Source organism: Chiloscyllium plagiosum, unplaced genomic scaffold (genome assembly GCF_037043375.1).
Source record: "Chiloscyllium plagiosum isolate Xiang-an unplaced genomic scaffold, Cpla_swu_hap1 HiC_scaffold_38, whole genome shotgun sequence".
NCBI lineage: Eukaryota > Metazoa > Chordata > Chondrichthyes > Orectolobiformes > Hemiscylliidae > Chiloscyllium > Chiloscyllium plagiosum.
In genome coordinates, this window is record NW_028270176.1 from 25,751,984 (window position 1) to 25,775,885 (window position 23,902).

Here is a 23,902-nt window from a genome sequence, read left to right on the forward strand (position 1 = left end):
AGAGGGAGCTTTACTCTGTATCTAACCCCGTGCTGTCCCTGTCCTGGGAGTGTTTGATGGGGGACAGTGTAGAGGGAGCTTTCAGCTGGGGGAGTTGAATAATACTTGAAGGGGATTCTTTTGAGGTTCTGCTGGGGGAAGGAATGATGGGGGGGAATGGAGAAAGGTACTAAGTGGGTCGAAGAGCTAGCAAAAGTACAAAGGGCTGAATGGCCTTCTTTCTGCTGGTGGATTTGTTAACTACGCAGGCAGCTGTGTCCAATAATAGGTCCCCAGCCGCATCGCACTGAACTCTTTTTACATTCATTCATCCCTGGGCTGTGCCAGTCAGACCATCATTTGTAGCCCATCTCCAAGTGCCCTTGAACTGAATGCCTTGCTAGGACTGTTTCAAAGGGGAATTAAGAGTCAACCCCTATTGCTGTGGGCCTAGAGTTCTATTGTAGGCCAGACCAGGCAAGGACGGCAGATTTATTTTCCCAAAGGGCATTGGTGTACCAGATGGGTTTTAAAGATAATCGAGGGGAGTTTTGTGGTGACAGTCACTGAGACCACCTTTCTATTCAGGGTTTTGTGAATGGAATTTAAATTCTCCCATTGGCCATGGTGGGATTTGAACTCATGTCCTCACAGCATTTAGCACAGGGCCCTGTGCTTCCAAGTTATGATGACTTGATCTGAGCCAGGAGGTTGTGACAGCACTTTTGCCCTGCAGGCAGTGATATGGGCTACTGATCAGCTATAATCTCACTGAATGGAGGAACAGGCTGGAGGGGCTGAGTGGCCTATTTCTGTCCCCAAGCTGTTGATGGAAGCCGGTTTTATACTGTGGCCAGGCTACTCCAAAAACACTGAGGGGGGGTGGGTGCAGAGGTTTGGAAGGTGGCGGAGACGCACATGTCCGTGTCCTTCCTGAATTTGCTCGCCGGCTCTGAACACTTCTCTGTGATTATTTCCTGCAGGAAATGATGATGTTCTTCTACGAAATCTTCATCTCACTGAGAAACTCCTTCTCCTACTACTTCAGGTCGGCGCAGGTGGAGCCCGCCCAGTGCCTGAGGAAGGTGAGCTTGAAAAAGAGCCTGATGTCCACCAGGAAGCAGTACATCAACGTGGCTGTGACGGGGCCGGTGAATTCTGGGAAGTCTACCCTGGTGGACGCCATGAGGGCCTACGGCGAGGAAGGGGAGGAGGCCGAGCCCAGAGCGGCCGGGGCCAGCTGCAAGGGCTTGCCCCGATCCTATGTCTACCCGAGCAACCCCCGGATCCTCCTGTGGGACCTGCCAGGCATCGAGGCCAGCGAGGTCAGGCAGCACGCCTACGTGGAGAAGGTGGACCTGCGCTCCTATGACTACTACATCCTGACCTCCAGCAGCCGGATGGACGAGGAGGTCCTCTACCTGGCCAACGAGATCTCCCGGATGGGCAAGAGCTTCCTGTTTGCCCGCACCAAGATTGACGTCTACGTCAGCGACACCAAGCAGCAGAACTTCAACCAGGGTGACCTGCTGCGGGAAATCCGTAAGCACTTCTCCAAGACCCTGAAGGCCATCGGCGTCCACTTCCCGCACGTCTTCCTCCTCTCGGCGCTGGAGCCAGACAGGTTTGACTTCCAGGACTTCATTGAGACCTTCAACAGTCAGTTCTGATCACCGGCGGGAAGGACCCGATGCCGCGGAGCCGGCCCTCCCGACTTACCCGAGAGCCGAGAGTGAGTGGCCCGCGAGAGACCACAAACACTTGCCATCTGAGGTATTTCCACCCCGCCCCCCCCCGACTCCACCACCCGACAGGTGGCACAGGAGATGGAGGCCTCCCTTCCCTCCTCCCCCCCCCCTCCGTCCACACCCCCAACAGAGGTGATGGATCAATCAGTTCGGTGCCGCTCGGCTGGGGGTAGGCGTGGAGTGTACACTCTACAAGGAACACTGAGCCTGGGACTCTGGGCTGACTCTCGGTGTCAGTGCAGAGAGAGACTGCCACACCGCGATCAATGCTGTCTTTCACTTGAGGCTTTACACCCCAGAGTTTCAAAGATCTCACAGCCTGAGAGAGGAAGAGTGAAGGGAGTTCTCCCCCCGCTGTCCTGAGTCGATGTTTATTTTAGGGAGGGTGAGATGGCCGAATGGCATTATCGCCACACAATTAATCCAGAAACCCAGCTAATGTTCTAGGGGCCCAGGTTCAAATCCTACCACAGGCAGGTGGTGGAATTTGAATTTGATAAAAAAGAAGCTGGAATTAAGGGTCGAATGATGACTATGAAACCATTGTTGAAAAAACCCACTCAGTTCAGGGAAGAAACTGCTATCCTGACTTTGTCCAAGGCCAAAAGAAACTGCAGATGCTGGAATCCAAGGTAGACCAAGCTCCTGCTTTTCATCCTTACTTGGGTCTGGCCTACATGTGACTCCAGACTCGCAGCAAGTCCACACTGACCCTCCAAAGAGTAGCCCACCCTCACCCATTCCCCTACCCTAAAACTATGGGCAATTTAGCATGACCAATCCACTTAACCTGCACATCTTTGGGAGGAAACCGGAGCACCCGGAGGAAACCCACACAGGCATGTGGAGAATGTGCAAACTCCACACAGACAGTTGCCAGAGGCTGGAATCGAACCTGGGTCCCTGGCACTGTGAGTTAGCTGTGCTCACCACTGAGCCACCGTGATGGGGCTGACTCTTAATTATCCTCTGGGCAACTAAGGACAGGCAATAAATGCTGGACCAGCAAGCGGTGTCCTCATCCCGTGAATGAATTAAACAAAAATCATCCCTGACCTGTGTCATGGCCACATCAGTGTTTGTGAGAGTTTGCAAATTGACTGCCTTTTTTTTGTAACATTGCATTTAAAACTAAGTCCTGCATTCTCTGTGATGTGGTTTGGTGAGAGAAATATCCAATCTTTCTCCTTTTGTTCACAGGTACATTCCCTCATGCCTCCTCCTCCTCTTTCGGCAGGTCAGACAAGACACAGTGGTTAGTGAGCAAAAGCAGAAGAGAATTCCAAATGACTGGACTCCCTCCCCACTACCTTGGGGCTGCTCCGCCTTGCTGTATATACCCTTTACAAACCTGGTTCCCCCCCTCCAAATAAAATAAAAATCCTTGTCTCTTTATCACCTGCCTGCCAAGTTTCCTACATTACGACAGTGACTACACTTCGAGGAAGGCATTTCATTGGCTCAGCAGTACTTGGAGACATCTGGAGGAGGCGAAAGACGCTAAAGAAAAGTATGTTCTACCTGGAACGTGCGCAGAATGGCTAATTTGTCACAGCAGAGAGCTTAAGGTAGGGCGGAAATCACTGAAATGCTACATAAAGGTCAAATCCTGGCTATATTACAAGATCCCAATATATTGCAGTTCCCAGGTATGTAATGAATCTCACCATATTACAAATCCAAAGTATTGCGAATCTGGATATACTACAAACCCAGGCAAGCAACAATTATCGGGTATCTTGCAAAGGTATTTCCATTGCTGGGTACACGCATACAAACATGACTTGGGAGCCAAAGTACATTGGCCCTTCAAACCTGCCCCCCTGTCCAATCAGGTCATGTTCAATCTGTTGATGTTTTGAGTTCTACAGTCTCATCCATCCCCAATAACCTTGGATTCCTCCGCCCAATAAGAATATATCGACCACCGTATTCAAAATATTCACCGGCCCCCATCTCCACTGCCTCCTGAGGCAGAGACTGCCAAAGTCACACAAACTCCTGAGAGGAAACAAAACCTCCCCATCTCTGTCCCAAAAGAGCAAACCCTAATTTGAACAGGGAGCACCCCCCCCCCCCCCCCCCACTCACAACAGGAAACATCCTTTCCCCATCCACTTTGATAAAGGGCTAAGGGTCATATACACTTCAATCAGGTCACCCCTCACCCTTCTAAACTCCAGTGAAAATAGGCCCAACCTTCCATCATAGGTCAACTCATCCACTCCAATTTTGTGAACCTCCTCCAAGCTTTGTCCAATGTATTTACATCCTTCCTTAAACACAGAGACCTGAACTGCACCCAGTTTGGGAGGTGTGGTCTCACCAATACCCTCTGGAACTGAACAACAACATTCTTAATTTTATTAAAAAATGCAGATGCTGGAAATCAGAAACAAAAACAGAAATTGCTGAAAAAACTCATCAGGTCTGGCAACATTTGTGGAGAGAAATCAGAGTTACCTTTTTGGGTCTGGTGACACTTCTCCAGATCAGACCTGCTGAGGTTTTCCAGCAATGATTGATAGTTTTATGTTCATTTCCTCACGTAATAAAGGATAGCATTTCATTAGCTTTCTCAATCACTTGCTGGCCAGTCTGCTAACCTTTTGTGAGTCATGCACTGGAACACCTAGATCCCTCTGCCCCTTGGAATACTGTAGTTGTTCTCCAGTTAAATAATGCACTTGTTTTTATTCTTCCTGCTTTGTGAGAAGCTTCACTTTTTTCCCACATTATACTCCACTTGACAGACTTTTTCCCATTTACCCAACCTACCTATATCCACCTGGTGTATTTGTCACAAAATATATTCCTACTTACTTTTGTGTCTTCTGAAAATTTAGCCTGTATGACTTCACTCTAATCATGTAGATAATTGAAATAAGCTGAGGCACCAGTACAAACCCTCATCACATCCTGCCAATCTCTGTTTTCTAACGGCCAGCCAATCTTCTATCCTGTTACTGTGTTATCCCCCAGACCATGAGCTCCTGATTTGTACATTAGCTTGTTTTATGAGGGACCTTATCCAATCCCTTCTGGAAATCCAAGTACAGTATGTCTAGAACCTAATTTCCTCCAAGGAACTCCAATAAATTGAACGATCGTGATTTCCACTTCATAGGATCATGCTGAATCTTCCTGAGTATCTCAAGCTTTTCCATGTATCCAGCTGTAACCTTCTCAATGATAGTCACCAACTCATTCCCCAGGACAGACATCAAGCTGCCCTTGGTTTGCTGTTTCCTGCCCCCCTCCCTTTTTAAAATGGATGGGTTATGTTTGCCCTGCAGCCTGAGAGAACCTTTCCAGAGTCCAGTCAATTCAGAATATTGACCCGAAAGCTTACCCAACACCTCAACAACATGTTGCCACCTTTTATAAGAACCTGGGTGAAGTCCACAGCTCTATCAGCTCTCTGAATGATTGTACTTTCATCAAGTTTCTCCGTCCTAATTTAAAGCTAATATGAGATGTTGCTTGTATCCACTGGGCTGAATATTTGTCCACTTCGTCGAAACATCAACTTCTCCACCTCCTGATGCTGCCTGGCTTGCTGTGTCCCTCCCAGCCTCCTGCCTGTCCCTCCTGGTGCTGCCTGCCTTGCTGTGTTCCCCCAGCCTCCTGCCTGTCCCTCCTGATGCTGCCTGGCTTGCTGTGTTCCTCCCAGCCTCCTGCCTGTCCCTCCTGATGCTGCCTGCCTTGCTGTGTTCCCCCAGCCTCCTGCCTGTCCCTCCTGATGCTGCCTGCCTTGCTGTGTTCCCCCAGCCTCCTGCCTGTCCCCCTGATGCTGCCTACCTTGCTGTGTTCCTCCCAGCCTCCTGCCTGTCCCTCCTGATGCTGCCTGCCTTGCTGTGTTCCCCCAGCCTCCTGCCTGTCCCTCCTGATGCTGCCTGCCTTGCTGTGTTCCCCCAGCCTCCTGCCTGTCCCTCCTGATGCTGCCTGGCTTGCTGTGTTCCTCCCAGCCTCCTGCCTGTCCCTCCTGATGCTGCCTGCCTTGCTGTGTTCCCCCAGCCTCCTGCCTGTCCCTCCTGATGCTGCCTGCCTTGCTGTGTTCCCCCAGCCTCCTGCCTGTCCCTCCTGATGCTGCCTGGCTTGCTGTGTTCCTCCCAGCCTCCTGTCTGTCCCTCCTGATGCTGCCTGCCTTGCTGTGTTCCCCCAGCCTCCTGCCTGTCCCTCCTGATGCTGCCTGGCTTGCTGTGTCCTCCCAGCCTCCTGCCTGTCCCTCCTGATGCTGCCTGCCTTGCTGTGTCCTCCCAGCCTCCTGCCTGTCCCTCCTGATGCTGCCTGGCTTGCTGTGTCCTCCCAGCCTCCTGCCTGTCCCTCCTGATGCTGCCTGGCTTGCTGTGTTCTCCCAGCCTCCTGCCTGTCCCTCCTGATGCTGCCTGCCTTGCTGTGTTCTCCCAGCCTCCTGCCTGTCAATTTTGGATTCCAGTATCTGCTGCTTATTTTGTTTCTAATCATGTCCTCATTGTCTACCAACAACTCTGTCCATTCTCACTCTCTCTATCTCCAGCTGCCATTCTCCAGCTACATTCCTCACCTTGCTATTTTCCGCTCTTACCTTCACTCCACCCATTGATTCACTGCTTGATCCTCCCTCCCCCATTCTTTCATTTAAAGCCTTCTCAGTGCACCGAGATCCCAAGCACGGTTCAGGTGCAGACCGTTCTAATAGTACAGCCCCCACTTTTCCCAGTCCTAGTAGCTGTAGCCCATTAACTGGACCCCCCCACACACACACGCACGCACACACACACCAGTTGGGATCCTGGGGAGCGTTGCTGAACAAAGAGATCTTGGAGTGCAGGTTAAAGTTCCTTGAAAGTGGACTCGCAGGTAGATAGGATGGTGGAGAAGGTGTTTGGCATGTTTGCCTTTAATGGTCAGTGCATTGAGTTGGGAGGTCATGTTGTGTCTGTTAGGCCACTTTGAGAATAGTGGGTTCACTACTGCGCACCCCCCCCCGCCCACTATAGGAAAGATACTGTTAAGCTTGAAAGGGTTCAGAAAAGATTTACAAAGATGTTCCAGTGAAACTCAGTTCAATATTACTTTCTACTTGAGGACCCTGCAATGCTCTGCATTCAATATCAAGTTCAATAATTTTAGGAATTGAAATCTCCCATGTCCTAGCCCCAAACCCCACACACCCAGGCCTGTTACCAAACAGTCTGCCATTACGCACTACCTATTGTTAGCCACGAACAGTCTCCATCAACAGCTATTCACTCTCCTATTCCACTCCTTTGTCTATCCAACTGTTCTTCTCTCGCTTTCAGCCCTATCCCCGCCTATCGTTTACCCCTTACCTCCTCCCAAGCTTCTACATAGAACCTGACATTGTCCTAGCTACCATTCGTTCTGAGGAAGTGTACCACAAAGTTAATTCTGTTTTCTGTACACAGATGCTAACAGACCTGCTGAGCTTTCCCAGCAACTTCTATTTTTGTTTACAATGATGCTACCTGGACTGGAAACGTAAGAAGAGGCTAGATAGGCTGGGACTTCTTTTCCTGAAACTTGGGAGATTGAGGGTGACCTTATAGAGTTTTATAAAATCATGAGGGGCATGGATAGGGTAACTAGACAAAGTCTTTTCCCTGGGGTGGGGAAGTCCAGAACGAGAGGGCATAGATTGGATTAGGTTCCCCCCCAGTGTGGTAACAGGCCCTTCGACCCAACAAGTCCACACTGAACCTCCGAAGAGTAATTCACCCAGACCCACTCCACTCCCCTATATTTACCCCTGACTAACGTGCCTAACACTACGGGCAATTTAGCATGGCCAAATCACCTGACCTGCACATCTTTGTGACTGTGGGAGGAAACCAGAGCAGCCGGAGGAAAGCACGCAGACACAGGGAGAACGTACAAACTCCACACACACAGTCACCCAAGGCTGGAATTGAATCCAGGTCCCTGGCGCTGGGAGGCAGCAGTGCTAACCACTGAGCCACTGTGCTACCCACTGGTTTAGGGTGAGAGGGGAAAGATTCAAAAGGGTGCTCAGGGAAAACTTTTTCACCCAGAGGGTGGTACGTGTATGGAATGAGCTGCCAGAGGATGTGGTGGAGGCTGGTACAATTACAACATTGAAAAGGTATCTGGGTGGGTGTAGAAGGGTTGAGAGGGATATGGGCCGGAATGGATGCAGAACATTCTTGGCCAAGCAGTCCAATTTGAGATCCAAGGTTGATTTAATTAAAAATCACACAACACCAGGTTATAGTCCAACACGTTTAACTGGAAGCACTAGCTTTGGAAGCGCTGCTCCTTCATCAGGTGGTTGTCAGCAGTGCTCCGAGAGCTAGTGTTTCCAATTAAACCTGTTGGACTATAACTTGGTGTTGTGTGATTTTTAACTTTGTACACCCCAGTCCAACACCGGCTCCTCCAAATCATGACTAGGTTGATTTAAATCTTTTTGTCCTGTTGCCTGGTGAGGTGGCTTTTAATATTCTGTGGACAGATATTTACCTGCAACATCGGGGTGTCTAATAGATGGTTCTTTGTCAATGAGCTTCACAGCTCACTAGCCACTTGAACCCATGCTAGTACACATGAGTACTTGAGCACACTGGTGCACACAAACACCTCAGCTCACTAGTGCGCACAGACCAGGATTGAAGCAAGTTTTAATCCTGTTCTCTGTATTCTTGGAAAGGGAAAACACAAAACATGCCTCTCACCCAGACTGCATTGTCTTTCTCCCATTATGTTCACAGTTTGAGATAATCTCTTGGAGTTTATAATTCAGTTTGTAGCACATCTCTCCATTCTCCAGGTTCATCGCTTTGAAGCTTCTTTGGCACCTCATCAAGTGTGACATTCTAGGCTCTCTCTCTCTCTCTCTCTCGGCAGTCACTGTTTTTTTATACCTGTAGTCATTTTATTTGGCCATAGGAGTCCTCCTTTAAAAGAAAACGTTAAGAGGTTGATATGTCCCTCGCTGATCCAATGTTACAATATATAGTCAAGACATCAGAACAGTGACAATACCGCCTCACCATTCTATCCCCGACTGCGTCTCTATTCTATATGGTCTTTTTGAATGGTTCCTCTGTCATGGTGACATGGTTAGTTCTCCCCACCCTGTAGCCATCACTCTCATCCAAATAAGCTTATTATGGACTAGGCCAGACCCCTCAGAACATGCTTAAGCAGGCAGTCCAGACCATAACTTTGCAATTTATTTCGGTAAGCGCACAGTGAATGTAAGTTAGCGACGTTGACTACCAGGTTTTAAAACAGACAAAAGTTTATTCACAAAATTACACAATGAAACACAAAGAACAGAATAAAGAACCCCTACAGAACTCAGTCTATCCAAACTAGACTTAAGTATGCTGTTCTGAATACACACAACAGACCCAATAAGCAAACCCACTTAAAGACCAGTAACAAAAAAAGGGACAGGTGCTTACAGGTTGAAGTTAGCAGGGCAGAAAGAGAGAGAGTTTGTTTCCACACAGTCCTCTGTTGAACTCCCAACTAGTTCTGGACTGAACTGCTCAGCTATTGTACAGGCCACTTCTAAAACATGACCACTTTGGCCTGAAGTCTCAGCTGGTTACATACAAACAAAAATGCATCTCAATACCCTTGAACCTCTGAACCAAACCAATCTAATCAGCGCCGGGAGCGGTTTATGACCTCTCTGAAATAAACCAACGACACAATATCCTTGAGAAAAGGAACAGCTTTTAGAGAAAAGAAACCAGCTTTGTGACAAGCTGAAAGAATCTCAGAACTGTTGGGCAATTGCAATGGTAGAAGTTCCTGCACTCCTTCCTTCCTGGGCCCCCGCTGCCTCACTGGTAGTCACACCCTCCCTCCCTGACCATTGACCAGATGAAAAAGCCTTACCCCTGAAGGGTGTGACTGCATGAAGAACATAGAATAGTACAGCAGAGGGACAGGCCCTTCAGCCCCATCCCCCCATGTCTGTGCTGAACCATGATGCCATTCTAAATGAATCCTATCTCCCTGCATGTTTTCTCTATCCTTCTATTCCCTGACTGTACTGGTGCCTGTGTAAATGTCTCTTAATTGTTGCTCACGTCTCTACCACCTCCCCAGGCACCTCCCACCCTCTGTGTAAAAATCTCAGGCATCTTGAAATGTGCGCCTTCTTGTTTTAAACCCTTGCTCCCCAATATTTGAAACGTCCATCCTTGGGGGGGAGGGATGGAAACAGACTCAGATTTCTGCCCTATCCATCCCTCTCACAATGTTCGATACTTCGATCAGATTACTCCTCAGCCTCTGTGAGGGTGTTTTCGTGAAAAAAAATCCAAGCTTGTCCAACCTCTTCTTCTGGCTAATACACCCCAATCCAGGCAACACCCCCATAAGCCTTTTGACCTTCTGGTACAAAATATCCAGGAAACATTCCCCCTCCCCCCACCACCTCCTTGATGTGTTGCTTATGTCTTCAGTTCAGTTCTTCTCAATATATATTTTGTCGAATCACCCTGTTGATCCACATCTCTAGGGGCTTGAGACCTTGGCCTCCTGGCTCAGAGCTGGTGACGCTGCCTCTGCACCACAAGAGGCCCCAGTCTTCCGCTCATTTTATTTTCATTAACCTATTTTCCTTAATCAACCTGTTCAGAGATGGTGTTATAGGTTGTTCTGCTATAACGCATCGTTCATCAGTGCCAATTGGCTGTAGGGTGAAGGACAAATGGTGGACCTTGTTTGGATAACACGCACTTCCTACCAAACGGTCATGGTGACTTTCTATTGGTGATCGTCTACAGCGCGAGGTGGCAGAGCAACACAACTGCCGCGTTAAAGCAGAACGACCTGTGCACAACTCTGGAGCAGGAGAAAGTGAGGACTGCAGATGCTGGAGATCAGAGTCAAGATGTGGTGCTGGAAAAGCACAGCGGGTCAGGCAGCGTCCGAGGGGCAGGAGAATCGACGTTTCGGGCATAAGGCCTTCATTGCTGATGAGCCTTCTAGTCTTCAGATCATACGTCCAGAAGATCTGTTTGACCCAGATCTCACTGGTATCCACGAGCTCCCATTTCCTGCACGCTGTGACACATTGCGGGTGGCATGGTGGCTCAGTGGTTAGCACTGCTGCCTCACAGCACCAGGGTCCCAGGTTCAATTCCAGCCTCAGGCAACTGTCCATGTGGAGTTTGCATATTCTCCCCGTGTCTGCGTGGGTTTGCTCAGGTTTCCTCCCACAGTCCAAAGATGTGCAGGCCAGGTGAGTTGGCCATGCTAAATTGCCCATTACCCCCACCGAGGGGCAGGAAAATCGACATTTCGGGCAAAAGCCCTTCATCAGGAATGAGGCAGGGAGCCTCTGGGGTGGAGAGATAAATGGCAGGGGAGTGGGGCTGGGGAGAAGGTAGCAAAGAGCACAATAGGTGGATGGAGGTGGGGGTAATGATGATAGGTCAGAGAGGAGGGTGGAGCAGATAGGTGGGAAAGAAGATTGACAGGTAGAACAGGTCATGAGGATGGTGCTGAGCTGGAAGGTTAGAATTGGGGTAAGGTGGGGGGGGAGGGGAGATGAGGAAACTGGTGAAATTGACGTTGATCCCTTGTGGTTGGAGGGTCCCAAGACAGAATGCAGGTTATTCTTCCTGCACGTGCCCAGTGGCTAGGATTTGGCAGTGGGGGAGGCCCAGGGCTTGATGCTGCCTGACCGGCTGTGCTTTTCCAGCACCACACTTTGTGACTCTGATCTCCAGCATCTGCAGTCCGCACTTTCTCCGAGCTTGTTTCTTACTTAAATCTATGCAGATCCTTCTTCCGAAAATGATATGTTGTTCAAATTTTGAGGTATTGATGGACATACTTTCATGGAAGTTTCTCACCAAACAATGAACCTATGATTCTTACCTAATATTGTTCTTTGATTTTCTTTTGTTCACGTTCAGCACCCTTGTGCAGATTGTCATCTCTTGACGGCTGACAAAGAGAATAGGACTCCCTCCTCCCCTCATCAGATCTCTTATTGACCAAATCTTCAGTAATTTTACTCTAATCCTCTCCACTCCCATTTCAAGGCTGAGAACAGAACAATTCCTGGGTGAACTAACTCCCCAGAGACCGGTTTCCCATCACCCAGTCAACTTTTATCAAGTCCTTGACACTGATGCATCTCCCTCAGAGCCAGCTCTCTGAGTGAGCAGAGCGTCTGACCCTCCTGTTTCTATCCGCCAGCCAGAGCTCCCTGATTGGACCAGGTTAACAGACCCAATCAGGGAACTCGGATTCTATGAGATCGACGTGGCTGACCTTGTTACAATCGCTACACTGGAACTATTGCAAATCCTAACATATTACAGTGCGCAGGTACGTTAGAAGCCCTGATTATTTTGCAAACATGAGTAAATTATAATTCCCAGATGCATGTTTTCCCAATGACATGAGAATTCCCTGGTCTGTTTCAAGCTCAGAGCACATTATAAATCTCAATAAATTACAAGTTTGGGTATATAACAAATGTGGTGTGTTATGATTGTCAATAGATAGATAGATAAATAAAATTTATTGTTGCTTGTGTTGCGAAAATTTGGTAAAAGTGTCTAAGTCGCCATAAAAATAGCGCCATTTAATTACCTGAATTTTATATATAATGGAATGAACAAAAAATGACACTTGTCTTGCCTTTGTGTTTTATATGTATATTTATAAATATATATATACACATACATATAAAACACAAAGGCAAGACAAGTGTCATTTTTTGTTCATTCCATGGCCTCTTTGTTTCACAAACCGAGCACTGCTGAAGGCCTGTCGAAACCATCAAAGGCCAGGGGACCTGTCGAAACTGCCAAGGACCAGGGGCCTGTCAAGATCATCAAGGACCAGGGGGCATGTCGAAACCATCAAGGACCAGGGGGCCTGTCGAAACCATCAAGGACCAGGGGGCCTGTCGAAACCATCAAGGATCAGGGGACCTGTCAAAACCGACAAGGACCAGAGGGCCTGTCAAAACCATCAAGGATCAGGGGACCTGTCAAAACCGACAAGGACCAGAGGGCCTGTCGAAACCATCAAGGACCAGGGGACCTGTCGAAACCATCAAGGACCAGTGGGCCTGTTGAAAGTGCCAAGGACCAGGGGGCATGTTGAAACTGCCAAGGACCAGAGGGCCTGTCGAAACTGCCAGGACCAGGGGGCCTGTTGAAACCATCAAGGACCAGAGGGCCAGTCGAAACTGTCAAGGACCAGACGGCCTGTCGAGACCATAAAGGACCAGGGGGTCTGTTGAAACCATCAAGGACTAGGGGACCTGTCGAAACCATCAAGGACCAGGGGGCCTGTCGAAACCATCAAGGATCAGTGGGCCTGTTGAAAGTGCCAAGGACTAGGGGGCATGTTGAAACTGCCAAGGACCAGAGGGCCTGTCGAAACTGCCAGGACCAGGGACCTGTTGAAACCATCAAGGACCAGAGGGCCAGTCGAAACTGCCAAGGACCAGACGGCCTGTCGAGACCATAAAGGACCAGGGGGTCTGTTGAAACCATCAAGGACGAGGGGGCCTGTCAAAACCGTCAAGGACCAGGGGGCCTGTCGAAACTGCCAAGGACCAGACAGCCTGTTGAGACCATAAAGGACCAGGAGGCCTGTCAAAACCGTCAAAGACCGGGGACCTGTCGAGACCATCAAGGACGAGGGGGCCTGTCGAAACCGTCAAGGACCAGGGGGCCTGTCGAAACAGCCAAGGACCAGGGGCCTGTCGAGACCATCAAGGAAGAGGGGGCCTGTCGAAACCGTCAAGGACCAGGGGGCCTGTCGAAACTGCCAAGGACCAGGGGCCTGTTGAAACCGTTGAGGACAGGGGTCGGTCGAAACTGTCGAGAACCTGTCTGTTCAACCAAAACAGCTGCATCTTAGCCACAGACTGAAGAAAAGATGAATTTGAGACAAAAGATGAAATTAGGAAATAATAATAATCAAAACAAGCATGTGGCCAATCAGCAGAAAGGGACGGAATGGGCCAGAAGGTCAAACCCAACCGAACACGACCTAATCTGCTGTCTCCCCCACCTAACCTGCTGTCTCCCCCACCTAATCTGCTGTCTCCCCCACCTAACCTGCTGTCTCCCCCACCTAACCTGCTGTCTCCCCCACTAACCTGCTGTCTCCCCCACCTAACCTGCTGTCTCCCCCACTAACCTGCTGTCTCCTCAACCTAACCTGCTGTCTCCCCCACCTAATCTGCTGTCTCCCCCACCTAACCTGCCGTCTCCCCCACCTAACCTGCTGTCTCCCCCACCTAACCTGCTGTCTCCCCCACTAACCTGCTGTCTCCCCCACCTAACCTGCTGTCTCCCCCACTAACCTGCTGTCTCCTCAACCTAACCTGCTGTCTCCCCCACCTAATCTGCTGTCTCCCCCACCTAACCTGCCGTCTCCCCCACCTAACCTGCTGTCTCCCCCACTAACCTGCTGTCTCCCCCACCTAACCTGCTGTCTCCCCCACTAACCTGCTGTCTCCTCAACCTAACCTGCTCTCTCCCCATCTAACCTGCTGTCTCCTCCACCTAACCTGCTGTCTCCCCCACCTAACCTGCTGTCTCCCCCACCTAACGTACTGTCTCGCTCACCTAACCTGCCGTCTCCCCCACCTAACCTGCTGTCTCCCCCACTAACCTGCTGTCTCCCCCACCTAACCTGCTGTCTCCCCCACTAACCTGCTGTCTCCTCAACCTAACCTGCTCTCTCCCCATCTAACCTGCTGTCTCCTCCACCTAACCTGCTGTCTCCCCCACCTAACCTGCTGTCTCCCCCACCTAACGTACTGTCTCGCTCACCTAACCTGCTGTCTCCCCCACCTAACCTGCTGTCTCCCCCACCTAACCTGCTGTCTCCTCCACCTAACCTGCTGTCTCCTCCACCTAACCTGCTGTCTCCCCCACCTAACCTGCTGTCTCCCCCACCTAACCTGCTGTCTCCTCCACCTAACCTGCTGTCTCCACCACCTAACCTGCTGTCTCCCCCACCTAACCTGCTGTCTCCCCCACCTAACCTGCTGTCTCCCCCACCTAATCTGCTGTCTCCACCACCTAACCTGCTGTCTCCCCCACCTAACCTGCTGTCTCCCCCACCTAACCTGCCGTCTCCCCCACCGAACCTACTGTCTCCCCCAGCTCACCTGCTCTCTCCCCATCTAACCTGCTGTCTCCTCCACCTAACCTGCTGTCTCCCCCACCTAACGTACTGTCTCGCTCACCTAACCTGCTGTCTCCCCCACCTAACCTGCTGTCTCCCCCACTAACCTGCTGTCTCCCCCACCTAACGTACTGTCTTGCTCACCTAACCTGCTGTCTCCCCCACCTAACCCGCTGTCTCCCCCATCTAACCTGCTGTCTCTCCCATCTAACCTGCTGTCTCTCTCACCTAACCTGCTGTCTCCCCCACCTAACCTGCTGTCTCCCCCACCTAACCTGCTGTCTCCCCCACCTAACCTGCTGTCTCCCCCACCTAACCTGCTGTCTCCTCCATCTAACCTGCTGTCTCCACCACCTAACCTGCTGTCTCTTCCACCTAACCTGCTGTCTCCACCACCTAACCTGCTGTCTCCCCCACCTAACCTGCTGTCTCCCCCACCTAATCTGCTGTCTCTCTCACCTAACCTGCTGTCTCCCCCATCTAACCTGCTGTCTCCCCCACCTAACCTGCTGTCTCCCCCACCTAACCTGCTGTCTCCTCCACCTAACCTGCTGTCTCCACCACCTAACCTGCTGTCTCCTCCACCTAACCTGCTGTCTCCTCCACCTAACCTGCTGTCTCCCCCACCTAACCTGCTGTCTCCTCCACCTAACCTGCTGTCTCCCCCACCTAACCTGTTGTCTCCTCCACCTAACCTGCTGTCTCCCCCACCTAACCTGCTGTCTCCTCCACCTAACCTGCTGTCTCCTCCATCTAACCTGCTGTCTCTCTCACCTAACCTGCTGTCTCCCCCACCTAACCTGCTGTCTCCCCCACCTAACCTGCTGTCTCCTCCACCTAACCTGCTGTCTCCTCCATCTAACCTGCTGTCTCTCTCACCTAACCTGCTGTCTCCCCCACCTAACCTGCTGTCTCCCCCATCTAACCTGCTGTCTCCTCCACCTAACCTGCTGTCTCCTCCACCTAACCTGCTGTCTCCCCCACCTAACCTGCTGTCTCCCCCACCTAACCTGCTGTCTCCCTCATCTAATCTGCTGTCTCCCCCACCTAACCTGCTGTCTCCCCCACCTAATCTGCTGTCTCCCCCACCTAACCTGCTGTCTCCCCCACCTAACCTGCTGTCTCCCCCACCTAACCTGCTGTCTCCCTCATCTAATCTGCTGTCTCCCCCACCTAACCTGCTGTCTCCCCCACCTAATCTGCTGTCTCCCCCACCTAACCTGCTGTCTCCCCCACCTAACCTGCTGTCTCCCCCACCTAACCTGCTGTCTCCTCCACCTAACCTGCTGTCTCCTCCATCTAACCTGCTGTCTCTCTCACCTAACCTGCTGTCTCCCCCACCTAACCTGCTGTCTCCCCCATCTAACCTGCTGTCTCCTCCACCTAACCTGCTGTCTCCCCCACCTAACCTGCTGTCTCCCCCACCTAACCTGCTGTCTCCCTCATCTAATCTGCTGTCTCCCCCACCTAACCTGCTGTCTCCCCCACCTAATCTGCTGTCTCCCCCACCTAACCTGCTGTCTCCTCCACCTAACCTGCTGTCTCCTCCACCTAACCTGCTGTCTCCCCCACCTAACCTGCTGTCTCCCCCACCTAACCTGCTGTCTCCCTCATCTAATCTGCTGTCTCCCCCACCTAACCTGCTGTCTCCCCCACCTAATCTGCTGTCTCCCCCACCTAACCTGCTGTCTCCCCCACCTAACCTGCTGTCTCCCCCACCTAACCTGCTGTCTCCTCCATCTAACCTGCTGTCTCCCCCACCTAACCTACTGTCTCCCCCATCTAACCTGCTGTCTCCCCCACCTAACCTGCTGTCTCCCCCACCTAACCTGCTGTCTCCTCCATCTAACCTGCTGTCTCCCCCACCTAACCTACTGTCTCCTCCATCTAACCTGCTGTCTCCCCCACCTAACCTGCTGTCTCCCCCACCTAACCTGCTGTCTCCTCCACCTAACCTGCTGTCTCCCCCACCTAACCTGCTGTCTCCCCCACCTAATCTGCTGTCTCCCCCACCTAACCTGCTGTCTCCCCCACCTAACCTGCTGTCTCCCCCACCTAACCTGCTGTCTCCCCCACCTAACCTGCTGTCTCCTCCATCTAACCTGCTGTCTCCCCCACCTAACCTACTGTCTCCTCCATCTAACCTGCTGTCTCCCCCACCTAACCTGCTGTCTCCCCCACCTAACCTGCTGTCTCCTCCATCTAACCTGCTGTCTCCTCCATCTAACAGTGTCCTCCTTACTTACAGTGTGGAAACAGGCCCTTCGGCCCAACAAGTCCACACAGCACCGCCAAAGTGCAACCCACCCAGACCCCTACATTTACCCCTTACCTAACACTATGGGGTAATTTAGCATGGCCAATTCACCTAACCTGCACATCTTTGGACTGTGGGAGGAAACCGGAGCACCCGGAGGAAACCCACGCAGACACGGGGAGAATGTGCAAACTCCACACAGACAGTCGCCTGAGGCGGAAATTGAACCCGGGTCTCTGGCGCTGTGAGGCAGCAGTGCTAACCACTGTGTCACCGTGCCGCCCACCTAACCTGCTGTCTCCTCCACCTAACCTGCTGTCTCCCCCACCTAACCTGCTGTCTCCTCCACCTAACCTGCTGTCTCCCCCACCTAACCTGCTGTCTCCCCCATCTAACCTGCTGTCTCCCCCACCTAACCTGCTGTCTCCCCCATCTAACCTGCTGTCTCCCCCACCTAACCTACTGTCTCCCCCACCTAACCTGCTGTCTCCCCCACCTAACCTGCTGTCTCCTCCACCTAACCTGCTGTCTCCCCCACCGAACCTGCTGTCTCCCCCACCTAACCTGCTGTCTCCTCCACCTAACCTGCTGTCTCCCCCACCTAACCTGCTGTCTCCCCCACCGAACCTGCTGTCTCCCCCACCTAACCTACTGTCTCCCCCACCTAACCTGCTGTCTCCTCCACCTAACCTGCTGTCTCCCCCACCTAACCTGCTGTCTCCTCCACCTAACCTGTTGTCTCCCCCACCTAACCTACTGTCTCCCCCACCTAACCTGCTGTCTCCTCCACCTAACCTGTTGTCTCCCCCACCTAACCTACTGTCTCCCCCACCTAACCTACTGTCTCCCCCACCTAACCTGCTGTCTCCCCCACCTAACCTGCTGTCTCCCCCACCTAACCTGCTGTCTCCCCCACCGAACCTGCTGTCTCCCCCACCTAACCTGCTGTCTCCCCCACCTAACCTACTGTCTCCCCCACCTAACCTGCTGTCTCCTCCACCTAACCTGCTGTCTCCCCCACCTAACCTGCTGTCTCCCCCACCTAACCTACTGTCTCCCCCACCTAACCTGCTGTCTCCCCCACCTAACCTGCTGTCTCCCCCACCTAACCTACTGTCTCCCCCACCTAACCTGCTGTCTCCCCCACCTAACCTGCTGTCTAATTACAAATCTAAGAATAATACATATTGAACATATTACATTTTCCAAAGTGGTTATAACACTTTGATTTTTACATATGTCGGATATTACAATTTCTGGTTGTGTTATGAGTCCTGAACATATTAGAAGCAGCTGTATATTATACCTTCCAGGTCTATTACAAACTTAGTGACCTTAAGAATCCCAGGCATTTTATAGAACCCAGTTTATAACCACCCCCAGGATTATTGCAAACCCAGTGATATTACAGTGTTGGTATAACGCAAACACAATCTATGACAGTATGTTCACTGATATGTTAGGAATCCTGAGTATATTACAAGACCCAGATGTATCATAATGCCATGACACATAGATGTTTACGGTGACCCATGTTGATTTTGTCTTGCACTGGGTGGCAAGTGTGCCTAATCCCCAGTCTCCATGCAGAAACCATGCACTATCTGCAAGTGCTCAGTTTCTGGGTTCCATATTACAAGTAATAGGGTATAGAGAAACAGGGTAAGGTGCAAATAAGATTTATTAGAATGATACAAGGACTATCAGAAATGGCTGAACAGGCTGGGGCTCTTTGAGAGTCATAGGCCCTTCAGTCCAACTCATCCACGCCGTCCAGGTTTCCTAACCTAATCTAGTCCCATTTGCCAGCATTTGGCCCACATTCCTCTAAGCCTTTCCTGTGCATGTACCTGTCCAGATGCCTTTTGAATGCTGTATTTGTACCAGCCTCCAACAATTCCTCTGTCAGCTCTTTCTATATGTGCATCACCCTTGGCATGAGAAAATTGCCCCTAAGGTCCCTTGCAAATCTTTCCCCTCTCACTTTAAACCTACACCCTTGAGTTCTGGATTCCCCCATCCCGGGAAAAAGACCTTGTCTGTTTACCCTATCCATGCCCCTCATAATTTTATAGACCTCCATAAGGTCATCCCTCAGCCTCTGACACTCCAAGACAAATTCTCAAAAAGAGCAAGCTGTGGATGACCTGATTGAGACCTTTAAATTTCTGAAAGGGGTTCCAATCAGTGAAGTGGCACAGTGGTTCAGTGGTTAGCACTAATGCTTCACAAGCGCCAGGAACCCGTCTCGATCCCAGCCTCGGGCAACTGTCTGTGTGGAGTTTGCACATTCTTCACGTGTCTGCATGGGTTTGCTCTGGGAGCTCAGGTTTCTTCCCACAGTCCAAAGATGTACAGGTGAGGGTGGATTGGCCATGCTAAATTACCCATAGTGCCCAGGGATGTGCAGGTTAGGGTGGATTGGCCGTGCTAAATTGTCCCATAGTGCCCAGGGTGTGCAGGTTAGGGTGGATTGGCCATACTAAATTGTCCCATAGTGCCCAGGGATGTGCAGGTTAGGGTGGATTGGCCGTGCTAAATTGTCCCATAGTGCCCAGGGTGTGCAGGTTAGGGTGGATTGGCCATGCTAAATTGCCCATAGTGCCCAGGGATGTGTAGGTTAGGGTGGATTGACCGTGCTAAATTGTCCCATAGCGTTTAGGGATGTGTAGGTTAGGGTGAATTGGCCATGCTAAATTGTCCCATAGTGCCCAGGGTGTGCAGGTTAGGGTGGATTGGCCATGCTAAATTGTTCCATATTGCCCAGGGATGTGCACGTTAGGGTGAATTGGCCATGCTAAATTGTCCCATAGTGCCCAGGGTGTGCAGGTTAGGGTGGATTGGCCGTGCTAAATTGTTCCATAGTGCCCAGGGATGTGCAGGTTAGGGTGGATTGGCCATGCTAAATTGTCCCATAATGTCCAGGGGTGTGCAGGTTAGGGTGGATTGGCCATGCTAAATTGTCCCATAGCGTTTAGGGATGTGCAGGTTTGGGTAGATTAGCCATGCTAAATTGTCCCATGGTGAACAGGGATGTACAGGTTAGGGTGGATTGGCCATGCTAAATTGTCCCATAGTGTCCAGGGATGTGCAGGTTAGGGTGGATTGGCCATGCTAAATTGTCCCATAGTGTCCAGGGATGTGCAGGTTAGGGTGGATTGGCCATGCTAAATTGTCCCATAGTGTCCAGGGATGTGCAGGTTAGGGTGGATTGGCCATGCTAAATTGTCCCGTAGTGCCCAGGGATGTGCAGGTTAGGGTGGATTGGCCATGCTAAATTGTCCCATAGTGTCCAGGGATGTGTAGGTTAAGGTGGATTGGCCATGCTAAATTGTCCCATAGTGCCCAGTGATGTGTATGTTAGGGTGGATTGGCCATGCTAAATTGTCCCAAAGTGTCCAGGGATGTGCAGGTTAGGGTGGATTGACCATGCTAAATAGCCCACAGTGTGCAGGGATGTGCAGGTTAGGGTGGATTGGCCATGCTAAATTGTCCCATAGTGCCCAGGGATGTGCAGGTTAGGGTGGATTGGCCATGCTAAATTGTCCTAAAATGTCCAGGGATGTGCAGGTTCGGCTGGATTGGCCATGCTAAATTGTCCCAAAGTGCCCTGGGATGTGTAGGTTAGGGTGGATTGGCCATGCTAAATTGTCCCATAGTGCCCAGGGATGTGTAGGTTAAGTGCATTAGTGAGAAGTAAATACATGGTAGGGGAATGGGTCTGGGTGGGTTACTCTTAGGAGGAGTTCAGTGTGGACTTCTTGGGCCGGAGTGGCTGTTTTCACACCCTTGGGATTCTAATTCTAAAAAAGATGTTTCCACTGTGCGGTTTGAGAGGGGGCGGAAGAGAGGGACCGTTGGTATAAGACAACATTACTAATAACCATTGCAAATTCAGGAGTCCAGGGAAAGTGTGTTGCTCACTGAGAAAGCTGTCATCGTAAAAAACTCAGCCCAACAGTAGCATCTTGTGGTGAACAGAGATGTGACAAGTTAAAAGGACGGTATAAAATAGCTGTTCCTCAGTATAAGAAACTTCAAAACTATTATTCCCACACCTTGTATAGGAGAAGGTTCGTACATCCACGTGTTCAACAGACAGATTTTGTAAATTTAGATGCTCCCGGGAACAAAATGAACATTCCATGCTGTGTCTCCCTGACTCACACAGTTTCTCTCCAGCTGTTTCTTTCACATTCTCCCTCATACATTCGCTTGGGGTCAGTAGGGAATTCGACTGTCTCACACTGAAAACACAGACCCGTGCTGTCTCACACTGAAAACACAGACCCGTGCTGTCTCACACTGAAAACACAGACCCGTGCTGTCTCGCACTGAAAACACGGACCCGTGCTGTCTCACACTGAAAACACAGACCCATGCTGTCTCACACTGAAAACACGGACCCGTGCTGTCTCACACTGAAAACACGGACCCATGCTGTCTCACACTGAAAACACGGACCCATTCTGTTTCACACTGAAAACACAGACCCATGCTGTCTCACACTGAAAACACGGACCCATTCTGTTTCACACTGAAAACACAGACCCATGCTGTCTCACACTGAAAACACGGACCCATTCTGTTTCACACTGAAAACACAGACCCATGCTGTCTCACACTGAAAACACGAACCCATGCTGTCCACACTGAAAATACAGACCCGTGCTGTCTCACACTGAAAACACAGACCCCTGCTGTCCCACAGTGAAAACACAGACCCACGCTGTCTCAGACTGAAAACACAAACCTGTGCTGTCTCACACTGAAAACACGGACCCGTGCTGTCTCACACTGAAAACACGGACCCATTCTGTTTCACACTGAAAACACAGACCCATGCTGTCTCACACTGAAAACACGGACCCATTCTGTTTCACACTGAAAACACAGACCCATGCTGTCTCACACTGAAAACACGGACCCATTCTGTTTCACACTGAAAACACAGACCCATGCTGTCTCACACTGAAAACACGAACCCATGCTGTCCACACTGAAAATACAGACCCGTGCTGTCTCACACTGAAAACACAGACCCCTGCTGTCCCACAGTGAAAACACAGACCCACGCTGTCTCAGACTGAAAACACAAACCTGTGCTTTCTCACACTGAAAACACAGACCTGTGCTGTCTCACACAAAAAACACAGACCTGTGCTGTCTTACACTGAAAACACAGACCCGTGCTATCTCACACTGAAAACACAGACCGGTGCTATCTCACACTGAAAAAACAGTTCTGTGCTGTCTCTCACTGAAAACACAGACCCGTGCTGTCTCACACTGAAAACACAGACCCGTGCTGTCTCACATAGAAAACACAGACCCGTGCTGTCTCACACTGAAAACACAGACCAGTGCAGTCACACACAGAAAACACAGACCCATGCTGCCTCACATTGAAAACATTGACCCGTGCCGTGTCACACTGAAAACATAGACCTGTGCTGTCTCACACTGAAAACACAGACCCATGCTGCCTCACACTGAAAACACAGACCCGTGCCATGTCACACTGAAAACATAGACCTGTGTTGTCTCACACTGAAAACACAGACCCGTGCTGTCTCACACTGAAAACACGGACCCATGCTGTCTCACACTGAAAACACAGACCCCTGCTGTCTTACACTGAAAACACGGACCTGTGCTATCTCACAGTGACAACACAGACCCGTGCTGTCTCACACTGAAAACACAGACCAGTGCAGTCACACACAGAAAACACAGACCCATGCTGCCTCACATTGAAAACATTGACCCGTGCCGTGTCACACTGAAAACATAGACCTGTGCTGTCTCACACTGAAAACACAGACCCATGCTGCCTCACACTGAAAACACAGACCCGTGCCATATCACACTGAAAACATAGACCTGTGTTGTCTCACACTGAAAACACAGACCCGTGCTGTCTCACACTGAAAACACGGACCCATGCTGTCTCACACTGAAAACACAGACCCCTGCTGTCTTACACTGAAAACACGGACCTGTGCTATCTCACAGTGACAACACAGACCCGTGCTGTCTCACACTGAAAACACAGACCCCTCCTGTCTCACACAGAAAACACAGACCCGTGCTGTCTCACATTGAAAGAACAGATCTGTGCTGTCTCACATTGAAAACACAGACCCGTGCTGTCTCACACTGATAACACAGACCCATGCTGTCCTACACTGAAAACATGTTAGGATGGATTGACCGTGCTAAATTGTCCCATTGTGTTCAGGGATGTGCAGGTTAGGGTTGATTGGCAATGCCAAATTGTCCTGTAGTGCCCAGGGATGTGCAGGTTAGGGTGGATTGGCCATGCTAATTTACCTGTAGTGCCCAGGAATATACAGGTTAGGGTGGATTGGCCATGCTAAATTGTCCCATAGTGTCCAGGGATGTGCAGGTTAGGGTGGATTGGTCATGCTAAATTGTCCCATAGTGTCCAGGGTTGTGCAGGTTAGGGTGGATTGGCCGTGCTAAATTGTTCCATAGTGTCCAGGGATGTGCAGGTTAGGGTGGATTGGCCATGCTAAATTGTCCCATAGTGTGCAGGGATGTACAGGTTAGGGTGGATTGGCCATGCTAAATTACCCATAGTGCCCAGGGATGTGCAGGTTAGGGTGGATTGGCAATGCTAAATTGACCTGTAGTGCCCAGGGTGTGCAGGTTAGGTTGGATTGGCCATGCTAAATTGTCGATGGAAATGTGTTGCTGGAAAAGCGCAGCAGGTCAGGCAGCATCTAGGGAACAGGAGAATCGA

General features: G+C 50.6%; 1 protein-coding gene across 1 annotated transcript; it reads left to right on the plus strand.

Moving 5' to 3' along the window:
• Positions 1-965: 965 nt before the first annotated feature.
• LOC122544246 (interferon-inducible GTPase 5-like) lies at positions 966-3,008 on the plus strand. Its single transcript, XM_087980885.1, has 2 exons — positions 966-1,752; positions 2,928-3,008. The coding sequence occupies exon 1, from the start codon at positions 966-968 to the stop codon at positions 1,647-1,649; it is 684 nt and encodes a 227-aa protein (XP_087837011.1). The 3' UTR covers positions 1,650-1,752; positions 2,928-3,008.
• The last annotated feature ends 20,894 nt before the right edge of the window (positions 3,009-23,902 follow it).

Coding starts and splice junctions, on each gene's coding strand:
- LOC122544246 (XM_087980885.1), top strand. CDS start 966: ATGATGATGTTCTTCTACGAAATCTTCATCTCACTGAGAAACTCCTTC.